The 15877-nt window shown below is 39.0% G+C and overlaps 1 protein-coding gene across 1 annotated transcript in view; it reads left to right on the top strand.

Annotated features, from left to right (window-relative positions):
* Positions 1–1543: 1543 nt before the first annotated feature.
* Positions 1544–15877, top strand: part of LOC132425677 (all-trans-retinol dehydrogenase [NAD(+)] ADH4) — a 31596-nt gene continuing 17262 nt past the window's right edge. Inside the window, 6 exon segments of the mRNA XM_060011909.1 lie at positions 1544–1589; positions 2689–2741; positions 12446–12547; positions 13528–13590; positions 13593–13668; positions 15198–15285. Coding sequence (XP_059867892.1) covers positions 1544–1589; positions 2689–2741; positions 12446–12547; positions 13528–13590; positions 13593–13668; positions 15198–15285 — 428 coding nt within the window.

The following is a 15877-nucleotide window of genomic DNA, read 5'->3' as shown; positions in this document are numbered from 1 at the left end:
TGGTTTCACTGAAGAATTCACCCAAACATTTAAAGAATTAACACCAATTCTACACAATCCCTCACAGAAAATAGAAGAGGAAATAATTTTATGAAATTGGTATTACTATGAAAACAAAATCAGGCAGAGACAGTGCAAAGAAAGAAAACTAGTACACCAAGTAGAATGTGTTCCAGGCATGTAAAGCTGGTTCAACATTTGAAAAGTAGTCGATATAATCCACCATAATCCAACAGGCTAAGGAAGAAAAATCATATGCTCATATCATGACACAGAAAGAGCATTTAATCTTCTTCTCTTCCCCTCTAGCTAAAACTTTCCCACTGGTGTTGCCTTTCATTGGGAATGTATTTCCTTGTCCCCATGTTCATCAGGGTCCTGGTCAAGACTCTCTTAATCCACATACAGAGATTTGGTCAAATCCAAATCCTGATTGTTAGACTTCTTACAGAAACTGGTTTCAATTTCTCTGAGTGACCAGCTCAGAATACCAAGAGGTGAGGAGCTTATGCTAAACTACTAGATACAACTGTCTAGTAACATCCTAATTCCTCGAAAATGCGACACATGCTTGGAAAATCAAATGGATTACTCAAGTTTAGAGTTACAGAGATCATATCTGCATTTGAAAAACAACATAGACACAATTCTATACACGCTATGAGAAATTTTAAACTTGGACATTTAAAAGACCAAAAGAACTTCATGATTGAGAGAAGAAAAAAAAGTTTACACAAATTCACCTTTCGTGCATTTTCACTGAGCTAAGTCTATTTCATATCATACTTAGGAACCTCCCTTAAGGAACAGGAAAATCTGAGCTTCCAAGCATCGGGTGTGTTAATTTCCTGATTATACACAAAGCTCAGGACCCAGCCTCTTGATCAAACAGTGATGTTTACTCTCTTGGACTTTGAAAGTTGTAACCAGAATCTCCCTTTCTCAATATATTCATCTGTGGCCAGAAGAACACGGAGAAAATCAGCATGAGTACTACAGAGAAAGTAAGTATAGTCTTCTTTATGTCATATCATAATTGTGTCAATCTGTGCGCTTGTCTATTTACCAACACCTCATTGCCCAAGTAGTTTGTATACTCCTAAAGTGGGAGAGAGTCTTAATCTTAATACCTCTCCTTCTCCTTCCCCTTTTCTTTTATTCCCTTAATGTGCTTTGCCTTTCCTCAGTTTTTTCAGTCCTTAATAGGCAATATATCAAACCCTCCTATATCAAACTTTCCAGAGTCAAAGATATACCCCCTCCTTCAAGGATCTCACAGAGAGACATAGTAATTATAAGAGTGTGCAAGAATAATAAAAAAAGAGAGAGAAAGTGCTCCTAACTTAGCCTGGCTTCACAGAGAAGGTGACATCTAAGAGGAAACTTACAGATGTAAGAATTCACCAGGTAAAGGAGGAGACAATTGTACAGGCAGATGAAACAACATGAGGAGAATCTCCAGAATATTTTTTGTGCCTGGAAGTGACCAGAAATAAGGTTGGAGAGAATAACAGGAAGAAGATCATGGAGAGCCTCGTAGACCATGTCGACAGATTCTGATAAACAATTGGTGGCAATATCATTTTTAGGTAGGGAAAGAGCATGATCAGAATTCCAGTTGAGATAGCAATTCTATAGAAGATGGACTTGAAGGTGATGAACCCAAGCCAGGTGAAAGGTAATGAGGACTGGACCACACAGTAGCAGCAGGAATGGAGAAGAAGGGACAGATAACAGAAACTTTTAGATTGTGGAGACTGAGGGAAAGAGAAAAATTAAGGCTACTTCCCAGGTTTCTTTCTTGGATGAGTGAGTAGGTCACATGGCCACTCACTGAAACAGAGAATAAAGTAAAGAGTAAAGAACAGATTGCGTGTTAGGTCCACCACTGGGCAGGGGGAGGGTGGTGGCAGAAGAAAGAAATAATGGTGTGTATATGTTTTACCATGTGGAATTTGAGGTACCTGTAGGACATTCAAGTAGCTGATGAATAGAATCTAAAGCTTAGGGACAAGTCTATCCATAGATACAGATTATGAACATCATCTACATAAAGGTAGTAGCTGAATCTATAAAAACAGGTGAGACCACATAAGAAGAGAATTTATAATGAGAACAGTGGTGGGCTGAAATCAGAACCCCTAAGAACTACCTTACCATCAACAACCTCGTCAATCTCAGTCTGCCAGGGACCACCACCATTTGATGAATTGCCACAACTAGATGGTCTCCATCCCTGCCTCCACCCCAAAATTGATTCTCTCCCATACCTAAGATCACAAAAAAACTCCTACACTGCAAAGTCATTTCTACCCTGACACTGGACAACTTCATTCATGGTAAGATCAAAAGTATGACATCTATCCTCTTGGTTGTGTAGCATTATGTAAATATAGTTAGAATTGCAAGACTAATTTGAATACAGAGACTGATAGTACAAGAAAAGTTGAATTGAGGTTCAAGAGGCTACATTCAGCGTATATTTAAGCGATGGTTTCTTTTTTTTTTTTTTTTTTGGCTTGAGTGCAGAAGAATTGGAGTCAACCTTCAAATAATCATGAATACAGGATTTCTCCAACTCCCAAGCCTAAGGAGTTTCCTTTTCTGCCCCCATATTCTTTTTCCCAGGTTATCAGGTGCAGAACAGCCATACTCTGGAAGCCTGGTGGCCCATTTTCCATTGAGAAGGTAGAAGTGGCTCCACCAAAGGCAAAGGAAGTTCACATAAAGTTCGCATAAAGGTAAAAAAAAAAAAAATCCACAACATTTCCACACCAAAATTCAGAGCTGTTCACTGTAAGTTATACATCATTTTCACAATGTTCAATTCAAAAAGAAAACTATACACTCTCCTATTCCTTTTTTATTAAAAATTTCCATCCATCTTTAAATCTAGCCAGAGAAAAGTTTAGGGAGGTATGGCATAGGCTACATACCCAAAGGATACCTATTTGTAACTATTACTATTTACTAATTAAAAGAAGTTTCTACCCACAAACCATATTTTAATCTGTACTTGCAACTTTCTTTATGATATTCCTCATGATATTTAAGTTATCTTGAAATACAGTCCTCCCTCTATAGCTGCAGGGGATTGGTACTAAGACCACGCCCACTCCATATCAAAATCCTAGGATGCTCAAGTCCCTTATATAAAATGCTGTGGTATTTGCATATAACCTACACACATTCTCCCGTAATACTTTTTTTTTTTTTTTTTTTCCGGTACGCGGGCCTCTCACTGTTGTGGCCTCTCCCGTTGCGGAGCACAGGCTCAGCGGCCATGGCCATGGCTCATGGGCCCAGCCGCTCCACGGCATGTGGGATCTTCCCGGACCCGGGCACGAACCCGCGTCCCCAGCATCGGCAGGCGGACTCTCAACCACTGCGCCACCAGGGAAGCCCTCTCCCGTATACTTTAAATCATCTCTAGGTTACTTAAAATAGCTAATACAAGATAAATGCTATGTAAATTGTTGTAAATACAATGTAAATGACATGTAAATAGTTGCCAGCATGCAGCAAATTCAAGTTTTGCTTTTGGGGACTTTCTGGAATTTTTAAAAATAATTTCAATCCCTTGCTGGTTGTATCCGTACATGCAGAACCCACAGATAAGGAAGGCTGACTGTATGTTGTATGAAATTTGTTTGATTATAGATAAATCAAGTCTGAATCCTTGGAATTCAGGTTAGAGCTGGAAGGGACTTAGGGATGCCTGTTATTTTACAGATGAGAAGATTGAAATCCAATAAGGTGCAGCGACTGTTCAAACGGCTAAGTAAGAACACAGACTTCAACAGTTTTTCTCAACCTTGCTTATATATTTGGAATCACCCGGGAGCTTTGAAAAATGCTAATAACTGAGTCCCATCCTCAGACATTTTGAATTTGTGATTTAATTGGTGTGGAGTGCAGTCTGGTCATGAGAGGTTTTAAATCTCCCCCAGGTGATTCTAATAAGAGGCTACCAGCCCAGAAGGTAGTTCGCCTGACTTCTCGTTCAGGTTTTTTAAATTGCCATTATTTAATTTTAACAATGATGAATAAGTACTTCTTATTAATGGATTACAGAGAGTCATTTTCTTGCACAGTTACTTTGCCTGTGCAATCCATGCCCTCTTTTCAGAGAGTCTTCTCTGGTCTATACCCCCTGCCGAGTGCACAGAAGTCCATTTGGCTAACCCCATCCACGCTCTACCCACAGACTCACAACTCATACAATGAGATTTGGACACTAACTCAAAGACATCTCCACCCATTATCTGATAAGCTACAAATCTGAATCTCTCATCCATGCATTTGAACAAGATACAGAGAGATTGAGCAAGGCAGGGGATGGTGGAAACCGGAAAGGCTGGAGGGGCTCAGGGCTGGTGGCCATTTTAACCATGTGATCATGATGAATAAGAGAAAGCCTGTCTGCAAAGAGTAATAGGAAAATGCAGCTATGCACACAATGAATCAAAGTAGAGAGATGAAGACAAAGGCTGCTTGATGGATTTCTAGATCCATTAGGTCTGACTGCACTTCCTACAATAACGTTACAAGCAATTCTATGGTATTCTTCCAATAATCCCCCTTTTACATGGGCAAATTCAATAGATTTCAATTCTTGACTTAGTTCTGTATGTGTGCGTGTGTGTGCACATGTGTGCCAAACGCGTGCCCATTTTAGAGATGAAGAAACTGAGACTTGGAAGGATAATTTACCCCCAGGTCACACAGCTAAGAAGGAGGGGTGGGGACAGAGCCAGGATTCCAGCTTTGAGCTCTTTCTTATCCACTGCTTTGAGAGTCTCCACTTTATCTGGCTGATTTACAACAAAAAATGGGACTATGACTTGTACCAATAACACAACTATAAAGCCCTAATGTGAAATAAATTAAGGTCTCAATTATAATAGGAGACATTATCCTTTTCCTTCCGGTGTTCCAATTCCTTCATTTCTATAATTGGTCCTTCTCCTCCACACTCCCACCCACAAGCTCCAATGAAGCACAAAGTGAGACCTTTGATCAGTCACACTGTGGTTTTACAACTGTCTCTTCTGAACCCATCCTGCCCTCTTCAGTACTCTTTTTTTTGTTTTTTTTTTTTACATCTTTATTGGAGTATAATTGCTTTACAATGGTGTGTTAGTTTCTGCTTTATAACAAAGTGAATCAGTTATACATATACATATGTTTCCATATCACTTCCCTCTTGCGTCTCACTCCCTCCCACCCTCCCCATCCCACCCCTCCAGGCAGTCACAAAGCACAGAGCAGATCTCCCTGTGAACAAAAAATAGAATGCACTGAAACTGAACCTGAAAGTGCAAACGAGACAAAAATTTCCCAAAAAAAGGTCAACCAAGGGAAACTGTTGAACAATTATTTAAATGAAGCATATGATAAATAGTTGAACACATTAGTGGAACCAAATAGGGAAGGAGTCCAGAACTGGACCAAATATATACAGGAATGTACTATAGGATTAGGTTTACCTTTCAAATTTGAGAGGGAAACATTGATTATTCAATATATGATGTTGAAACAACTGGATAGTTATCTGGGGAAAAAAGGTAAGTTGAGCTGCTATTGCATTCTTTATACAAAAAAAAATGCTATATGAATCCAAGAATTAAATGTGAAAAGTGAAATCACACAAGTGCTATAAAGTACCGTAAGAGAACACTGTAGGAATGGAAGGAAAGGAAGGAAAGGAGAAGGAAAGGAAATTTTAACCAATACAAAAATCCATAAGATGTAAAATAACATATAGATAAATTTGAAAAGTTTTTTAAAATTCAGAGAAGGAAAGGAAATTTTAACCAATACAAAAATCCATAAGATATAAAATAACATATAGATAAATTTGAAAAGTTTTTTAAAATTCCATATATAAAAAATAACCCCCCAAAAATCAACAAAACAATATGACAATAGGCAAATTTCCTCACTATATAAAGAATTCTTTAAAAGCAATTTAAAAGCAATTTACAAAAATTGGCAAAGAAAATACATATCTAGTTTGGAGGGAAATATAGAGAGAGATAGATGCAGATATATACACACACACACAAATGCTTTTAAGCATGTGAGCAGATGCCCAACCTCAAACCCTCAAATGTTAAATAAATAAGTGGGGGAGGGATGGATTGGGAGTTTGGGATTAGCAGATGCAAACTATTATATATAGAATGGATAAACAACAAGGTCCTATTATATAGCACACCAAACTATATTTCAATATCCTGTGATAAACCATAGTGGAAAAGAATATGAGAAAGAATATATATATATGTGTGTGTGTGTGTGTGTGTGTGTAAATGAATCACTTTGCTATACAGTAGAAATTAACACAACATTGTAAATCAACTATACTTCAATAAAATAAAAATTTTAAAAAATATAGTGGAAAAACACCGTTTACCTAAGAGATTAGCAAAGACTTAAAAGTATGATAATATATAGGGCTTACGACCCTTGAGGTTGTAGGACTGGAGTTCTCAACCTCAGCTGATGGGCTGTCAGCTGGGGCTGCTGCCCTTAGCTCCTTGAAGCTGCGCACATTCCTTCTCATGGGGCTCCTTCACCCCCTTCCAGCTTCAAAGCAGCAGTGACACATCAAATCCTTCCTGTCCTTTGAATCACTATATCTTTCTCATCTGCTTTCCTCTTGTCTCCTTTCAAGGGCTCCTTTCATGAACTTTTGGTCCACCTAAATAATCCAAGATAATCTCCTATTTTAATGTTAATTGATTAGTAACCTTAATTACATCTGCAAAGCCCCTCTTCTTTCCATGTAACGTATTCACTGGCATGATAACTTGACATATTCAGTGTCTGAGGACTAGGATAGGACAACTTTGGGGAGCCACTTTAGAAATTCTGCCTAACACAGCCCATGTGTGCCCAAAATATTCATTGCATTGTTGTTTTTCATGTCAGGGAGAAAAAAAATCATAAAAACAGGAAACAACCTAAATGTCTTATCGGTGTCCAGGGGACTGGTTAAATAAATTATGATATATTTATACAACAGAATACTATGTAACTATTAAACAAAATGATAGAATGCTACATGTACTAAAATGAGAAATCTCCAGAATCTATTGTTAAGTAAAAAAGCAAGGCCTACGACAGGGTAAATAATATGCAGCCTTTGTATTTTTAAAGGACTTATATCTCTGAAAGATATCTCTGAAAGATATTGACAAGAGTAATTGTCTCTAGGGTGGGGTAAGGAAGACTGGAGACTACGACATCGGTTTTCACTTGTGCAGTTTAAATTTTTACCGTATGTATGTGTTACTTTTTAAAAAATGAAAATAAGTGAAACAAAAGAGTCTAAATCCTACAAATGCTTTTAACTGAAAATTGCTCTGGTTTACAGCAGTAGACAATGGGACAGTCACTAAGTCCATCACAGGCAAGTTATTCTAATGTTCTCCTTATACTTTGAACATTACTAGAGAAAAACATTACTAGAGAAAACTGCCTACCATTGGTTTCCATGGCCAAAGAGAATGGGCTGGTGTAAAACACAGAAGACAATCCTTTCTCCCTGATGATTTTTTAAAAGAAGAATAGAACCAGGAGTAAGACCTCTGGAATGGGGTTTTTCAAAGGTACTTGTATATTGTAAATATTTGAGGAGGACACAAAAGGAGACAGATGCAGACCTGGGATTGCAGGAAGTGAGGACAGGAGTTAAAGGGCCTCTCTAAAGAAACTTTCATAAAGAGCTTTCCCTTTGTCTCTTTAGAAATATTTTCCATTTCTTCACATTTTCTTAACCCCTCTGAAAATATTTTGATAATAAATGAAACTGTATTAACAAAACAGAAAGAGAACTCTAGCAAACAGCAGAACCCATGGAGCACTGCCTCGTTTATATTGCTTAAAATCATGACAAGATTTAACTTAAAATAAAAACAAAAGACTTCTTTGGTAGAAAAAGAAATCTCGGATTCTACCTGTGTAATCCAGATATTTGTCGTGCATGTGTGTCCCCACCTTTCATTCACTATCCCCCCTCCAAAAAAATGGCTGGGGTCCCCATGACAATTACTGAAGTACATACTCCCTCCATGTTTTCTGAGCGTCCCCAGGAGCTAACATTCATGTGGTCTGAATTCCTGCTCCTGCTGAATCGTTTTTGAACCATCCCACTGGTCAGTTGTCTTCCTGGAGCTACTGTTATCTGGGCTACTTCACTATATGCTGCACTTTCCCTCTTCCTGTAGTTCCCAAAGCACTACCAACACAAAGCCCTAGTGGGTAGCAGACTTTGCTGATGATTTAGGAAAGATAGATTATAGTACAGTGTGACATGAACTGACAACATTAAGTTTAATGTTAGGCTCTGCTGCCCTCATGTCCTCTGGCCACTCCCACTCATGGAATTTTACATGAGCTGTCTCTTTTCTCACTCATATCTCATACAAGCCGATTCTTGCCCTTCTCTACACTCTTTCTCCAAGAACTGGTACTTCTGTTGTACCCACCCACAAGCGAAAGACCCAAAATTCCTCCTATTTTATTACTTACACTAATATAATTCTTATTTGTCTATACGTCTTCCACCTAAGCTCTAACCAGAACCCTTGCCCTACGTTACCACCCACACCATTAAGGCATTTTCCCCATACCAATCTGAAACTTTCGTTTTCCCTTGGCCAATTGTCACAAACTGTAGCCAGATCCTAAAATAACACTTTTTCAGGAGAGGAATCAACATGGCAGAGTAGGAGGACACGGAGCTCACTGTCCCAGAAAAACACATCAAAAATACATCTACACGTGGAGCAATTCTCATTGAAAACTGGAGACTGGCGAACAGACTCTTGTACAGCCAAGGCTGTACGAAAGACCCACACAGAATCAGGTAGGAAGGGAAGAGAAGTGGTCAGGTCAGGACCTGCACATCTAGGAGGGGACACAGAAGACGGGGAGGATTACATGGGTTCAGAGATCCTCCCTGGGGATTCAGCCGTGCGAGCCACATATCGGGCACCCCAGCTTGGGGGGGGTAAGTCCCCTTGGCTGGTTTGAAAACCAGTGGGACTGACAGTGGAGCTGTAAGAAACCTAGACTATGCTCATGAAGAATGTGTGCACACACTTGCTCACTCCTGAAACAAGGCAGAGGAAGCAAAATGAGATTGTCTGGGACTCTGACAAGTTCCCTACAACTGCCCCAGCACGCGCCCCAGCCTGAGCCCCAGCCCGAGCCAAGTGTCCGCTCCAGGCCCTCTTGTTCCACAGCACAGCTCCACACTAGCGCAAGGGCTGATAGAACCGGGGGAGTGCACAGTTGTGCAGGATGGAGCCGACTCGGACCCAACATGGCATCATAACTGGGTGAGGGTGGCCGTTGCTGGCGCCCATGGAAGCAGCAGATCTAGAACTCTGACTGGGTCCAGGACTGCCACAGCCCATTCCCTGACCCATGCCGAACGTCCACACCAGCCTCTCTTGCTCAAGCACTGCTCCCCTCTGGGGCGAGGGTGCAGGCGCTGGGAGGGGGCAAAGCACACAATTAGAGGGATTGGAACCAGCTCAGATCCGACCCTTACAGCTTTTGCTCCAGCAACTAAGGACCTGACCCCCACTCCCAAAAAAGTCCTGTTGGCCACTGAGCAGTAGAGAAGCCCCAGCTCACACCTGGCTCTGGCACTAGCCCCTCTATCTCCAGTCCCACCTCCTACCAAGGTGATAGCTGCCAGCACACCCTGGGGGAAGATATGACTCATGCTAATGTCAGATACAGCTCTCCCTGCAAAGCCACTGGGCACACACGGACTGTATAGGGATGTTTCCACACAAGCACACCAGAATAGGTAACTGTTTCACACAATATCATAGAGACAAGAAAGTTAAGCAAAATGAAAAGAAAGAAAGTTAAGCAAAATGAAAAGACAGAGGAATTTATTTCAAATGAAAGAACAAGAGAAAACCCCTGAAAAAGCAATTAATGAAACAGAAATAATTTACCAGATAAAGAGTTCAAAGCATTTGTAATAAGAATGCTAACTGAATTCAGGAAAAGAATCAATGAACATAATGAGAATTTTAACAAGGAACTAGAAAATATAAAAGGAACCAGTCATAACTGAATACAATAACTGAAATAACTGCGCGTCCAGAGCCTGTGCTCCGCAACGGGAGAGGCCACAACAGTGAGAGGTCCGCGTACCGCAAAAAAAAAAAAGTAAAGTGTAACATAACAACTTAAATATTCAATAATAAAATATTAGTTAAAGTCTGGAGGAGATAATAGAATACTATGGCTTTTTACCAACAGGATCAGAAGTATTTCAATATTTTAACAATTGGCATCACCTTAATAGGGTATGTTAGCTGCATATAAGCCCTGAATTTTCCCTAAGGAAAAGCACAAGTACAACAGGATATACATGAAAAGACTTGTTATGCAATTCTGATTCATCACAAAACAGAAAATGGATGAAAAAAAAATGTGGTCAATTCATACAATGGAATACTCTACGGTAATGAAAATAAACAAAGTACAGCTACAGGCAATGTGGATGAATCTCACAAAAATAGAGTTGAGAGGAAAAAAAGACATGAAAGAACACATACACTATGACTCCATTTGTATAAAGCTTTTAATCAGTAAAACTAAACTATATTGTGTAGAGAAGCATAAATCATAAAAGAAATGCAAGGAAATTATTATTAGGATTGTGAAAGAGAAGGATGGATATAGGAGGGATTCTGGGTCAGTGGAAATGTCCTTCACTTTATAATTATTTGTTAACTTATCTAATAGGTTTAATGACCTTTACTCTGTTATCTTATATTTTGCAATAAAAAAAGAAAAAAACAAGTAAACAGAAATACCCAAATAGTTGGAAGCAATGAGGGTTTGCAGCTGAAATATGACACCACAAATGATGATGTGGAGAGAGATGGGCAAAGTTGCAGATTACAGCAACAAAAAAGGAGAGAAAATAATTGGAGAATAGAAGAGCAGAAATGGTATTTATTCAAAGACAATTCTACACAGGACACAGAGCACCCTGGATAGAAGAAGAAGAACTTAAATCAGAAAGAAACTTCCAAGGCAAGTTTCCCAAAGAAAATGGGCACCAAGGGCAAAGTAAGCAAATATACTGTTTCTTTGTTCAATTCTTGTTTTGTGTGTGTGTCTTTATACAGTTGCTAAAAGAAGCGTCCTTGGGAATTACTCTCAGAAAGCAGCAGTTTAAAGTTGATCAAAAGCTAAGTCCTCATCAACAGATGTACGGATGAAGAAGATGTGGTATATATATACTCATATAGGTACTTTCCTGGTGGTGCAGTGGTTGAGAATCCACCTGCCAATGCAGGGGACATGGGTTCGAGCCCTGGTCTGGGAAGATCCCACATGCCTCGGAGCAACTAAGCCCGTGAGCCACAACTACTGAGCCTGTGCGCTAGAGCCCGTGAGCCACAACTACTGAAGCCCGCGTACCTAGAGGCCGTGCTCCACAACAAGAGAAGCCACCGCAATGAGAAGTCCCCGCACCGCAACAAAGAGTAGCTCCCGCTTGCCGCAACTAGAGAAAGCCTGCACACAGCAACGAAGACCCAACGCAGCCAAAAATAAATAAATAAAAATATATATATATATATATATACACACACACACGTACATACACACTCACAATGAAATATTACTCAGTCATAAAAAAGAATGAAATCTTGCCATTTGTGACAAGATCGGTAGACCTAGAGGGTATTAAGCTAAGTGAAGTAAGTCATACAGAGAAAGACAAATATTGTATGATTTCACTTATATGTGGACTCTAAAAAGCAAAAACAGATGAACAAACATAACAAAACAGAAACAAAATCATAGATACAGAGAACAGGTGATTGCCCAGGGTGTGGGGGTGGGGAGTTGGGAAGATGAGAGAAATAAGTGAGGGAAATTAAGGGATACAAACTACTAGGGCTTATAGCTCTAGCAAATTCTCAGGTGATGTCAATAACTGCTGGTGGCAGGGAGGTCCACATTTTGAGCAGCGAAGATGTAAAACACATCTGCTCTAGCAATAAGGATTCAGGTAATGCAGAGCTGATAACAAATGGTTCAATCAACAAACACATATTGGTCATCTACCATGCCCAAATCCTATAAATTTATCCTCTTTATTCTGGAGAGAAAAAAATCAAGCCTTTATAATAGGGTAAACTTTAATACACCTGTTCTTTTTGAAAATTAAAAGTGCAATGACTACAATGTAGAATTTGACTTCTTATTTTCAATTAAGGTCCCTTGTCTTTAGAATAATATAATTATATATAACATCCAGCCACAAACTCCAAAACTCTCTTTCATAAAATAATAGTATCAACATGTTCGTTCATTTTTTTTCCATGATATTCTTTCTTTCTCTCTCCTTCTCTCTTCCTCCCTCCTATCCTTTCCCCCTCTCCCTCTTTCTCAGGTTATTAAATGCAAAGCAGCTATCGCCTGGAAAGCAAACAAGCCCCTCAGCGTTGAAGAGGTTGAGGGAGCTCCCCTCAACGCTCATGAAGTTCGAATTCAGGTGTGTGTGAACTTTCCCAGGGCGGGACAGGCAAGACACCAAATGCAGACTTGGCTTCGGTCAGGTCAAGCCTATGTAGTATAACTGGGAGTCCCAGGAGTTTTCACTATGGGGGAATTACATATTTAGGTTCACAATAAAAACAGGTATTATCCCCAGGAGGGGTAAATTGTAAGAATCAGACAAAGGAATTCATTTTAGATTAGAATTAGGTAGGTTTTCTTTTTGTTTTCCAGTTGCCAGTTATTGAAAAGTGTTATTAAAAGAAAGATTGAGAGTTTGGTTCAAAACAAGGAAAGATCTGATGCTAAGGGTCCTGGGTGCCCAGAGGAGGGGACAGAAGTGAGACAGCAGGGAGAAGACATGGCACTGAGCAGAGAGGGATCACAGGCGACAAGTTGAGTCAATTTCTCCATTTTCTCCGCAGCTGACCTGGCTTATATTTTTCCTCAGGATCACCAACCACAGTAAGAGTTGATGCATGAGAATGAATGAGTTATCCTCATGAACAGAATCCTGAAAAATAATACTGGGACACTTCGTAATTAATTAAGACAATTCCTTATTTGATATCTCTCTTTTAACTATAGAAGTTTTATTACCTCTATTGTATTTCATGTCGTTTCAACAAAATTTGAACAAGCTCTCGAAACCTGTGTTCCCCCTCCACTCCCTCTAACAGAGTTTAACTTTTCTGTTACCTTTGATTTCTCCTCTCCTAGAGACAGTGACTGCCAATTCTCTCTCTTTGTGTGATTTTTTCAGTGACAGTGAAAGGAAGAAAATAAAGATGCATTAAGAGGAAAGACTATATCGCAACATATTTTTAATTGTTCTTTTTTTTTTCAAAATGCAATTCTTTTATTGAGCTCAATGAGTGTTGTTAAGTTTCAAGGTGTCATTGGGCCTAAAATTATCCTCCTAACAACCCCAATGATATAATTACAGAAACAGGACTCAAGTCTGCGGTTGCTTTGTAGATAATCGCCACCACCTTGTGCCATACTGATGCCCATGTCATCCATCCTCAATTTGAGGGGCTTTTTTCCCAGTGATCCTTGGCCATGAGGCTGCAGGAATCGTGGAAAGTGTTGGGCCAAGAGTGACCAACTTCAAACCAGGTATTTAAATTTCTGATTCCAATTAAATGGAAATGTCAGGATATTTCAGGGATAATTCCTGATACAGTCCTGGCTTTGCATGCTATAATTGATCTCTGTTTACATAAGGGGACCATCTTTTCCAAAGCAAAACTGAAGCACACAGTCTATCAGAGTCTAGCAATGAGACACAATATTTCCAATCAGAGCTGCCTAGGGACTTCCCTGGCAGTCCAGTGGTTAAGACTCCACACTTCCACTGCAGGGGGTGCAAGTTCGATCCCTGGTCTGGGAAATGAAAAAAAAAAGAACTGTCTAATAAAATCTGCGAAATACAGTCACTTTATTTACATATAGCACTGCGAAACTGTCCTATGATGCAAAGCTACAAGGTGAGCTTACACTGAGCTTCCAAGGGGGAACAGATGACAATTTAAAACAACCTCCTCTAAATAAAACAGAAAACTATTTTAATATTATAAAGAATTTAAAGAATGATGACTTATAGGTAGCTTAAGCGAGAAATATTATGCATATGTCAATGTTAGCTTAAATGTCTTCTTGGAAGTTTGTAAGATAAACATGTGTATGAAGCATGCCAATAGTCGAATTATTTACTTTACATTTTGTAACAGATCCATCAAATACTGCAATATGAGCTATGCAATTGTCACTTATCAGACAGGATGAACCGTATCATTCTTTCTTCCTTTAATGAGGATGCTCCAAACTGAGAAGTATATTAGTATCTTTCCATTCAAAACAAGATTATAGAAACAAATTGCTCTCCAAAATTTGGCATCCACAAACAAGTCTGGCCAATGTACTCCCAGCTCTACCACTTACTGGCTGTGTGACCTTAACCAGTTAAGTCACTTTTCTGTGACTCAGCTCAGATTTCCATTTTCTAACGGGGACAATAACAGTACCCATCTCAAAGGGTTGTCCTGAGAATTAAATGAGATAATACATGCAAGCCGTTAGAATGGTGACTGACACATACTAAATGTTGAACAAATGTTAATCATCATTATTGGACCTTGGTCATCAGAGGATAGAAATCATTATTGAAATTGAATAAAAAGTAGAAAATGTAGAATTTGAGAGTGAACTAAATGAAACATGAAGATGACATATAGTTTACTCTCCATATCTAGCCTATTGCCCACCTCCCCTATTATATAAGGATGTTCTGTTCCATGCAGGATGTTTAGAAATGTAATAAATAAAGTCCTTATGTAATAAATAATAGTCATAATGCAGAGTGTTGCAATGACAGCAGAGTCTCACAAAGGACTCTGCACTTGATGGTATAATACAGATGTGTTGCTTGACTGCCCAGCAGAGAGAAAACGAAAAAGAAAAAAGACAGTATATACAATACTTGGGAGAATCAGCAATCTTGCAGGTTAATAAAATACTGTAGCCACCTATACTTCCTACTGAACATAAAATGTATACCATAAAGAATGGTGTTTTCCACCGATTCACCTGGTAGAAACTATAAGTAACATCTTAGGCATCATCTAACACATGGCCTTCTTTTCTAGGTGACAAAGTAATTCCACTCTACACACCTCAATGTGGAAAATGCAAGTTCTGTCTGAGTTCACACACAAATTTTTGTGGAAAAATCAAGTAAGCTCTATAAACTATTAGTAAGAGTATAAATCGTTACAAATATTTTGGGCAGTACATTGGCATACCTAAATGGAGTTGAAGAGGTGGATACTTTGTACCCACCAATTCTAGATGTGTACAAGAAACTTGTAAAATCACCCAAACAGACATGCACCATAATGATCATTGCAACACTGTAATAACAAGCAATTGAAAATAGGGTAAATGTCCTTCAATAAGAAATAGATTAACAAATTGCTATGTAGTAACACAATGGAATTACTATATACCAATGAGAATGGCTAAACTTGCTCTAAATATACTATATAACAATGAGAATGGCTAAACTTGCTCTAAATGTATCAACATAGAATAATCTCACACATATAATGTTAAGGGAAAGAAGCAAGTTTCTCACAGATAAATTTAGTCATATACAATAACAATACCATATATTGTTTATGGTTCATGTGTATGTAGTAAAGGGAATGATAAATGCCACATTCAGAATAATAGCTACTTCTACAGAGGATGAGAGAGGAATGCAATGAGTCACAGTAATTTATTCCAAGACCACATAGATGTAAGTCCTGGAGCTAGATTTTGAACC

Source organism: Delphinus delphis, chromosome 5 (assembly GCF_949987515.2).
Source record: "Delphinus delphis chromosome 5, mDelDel1.2, whole genome shotgun sequence".
In the NCBI taxonomy this organism is placed as follows: Eukaryota; Metazoa; Chordata; class Mammalia; order Artiodactyla; family Delphinidae; genus Delphinus; species Delphinus delphis.
Note: the sequence above shows the minus strand (reverse complement) of the source record. Positions and strands in the feature narration are given on the sequence as shown.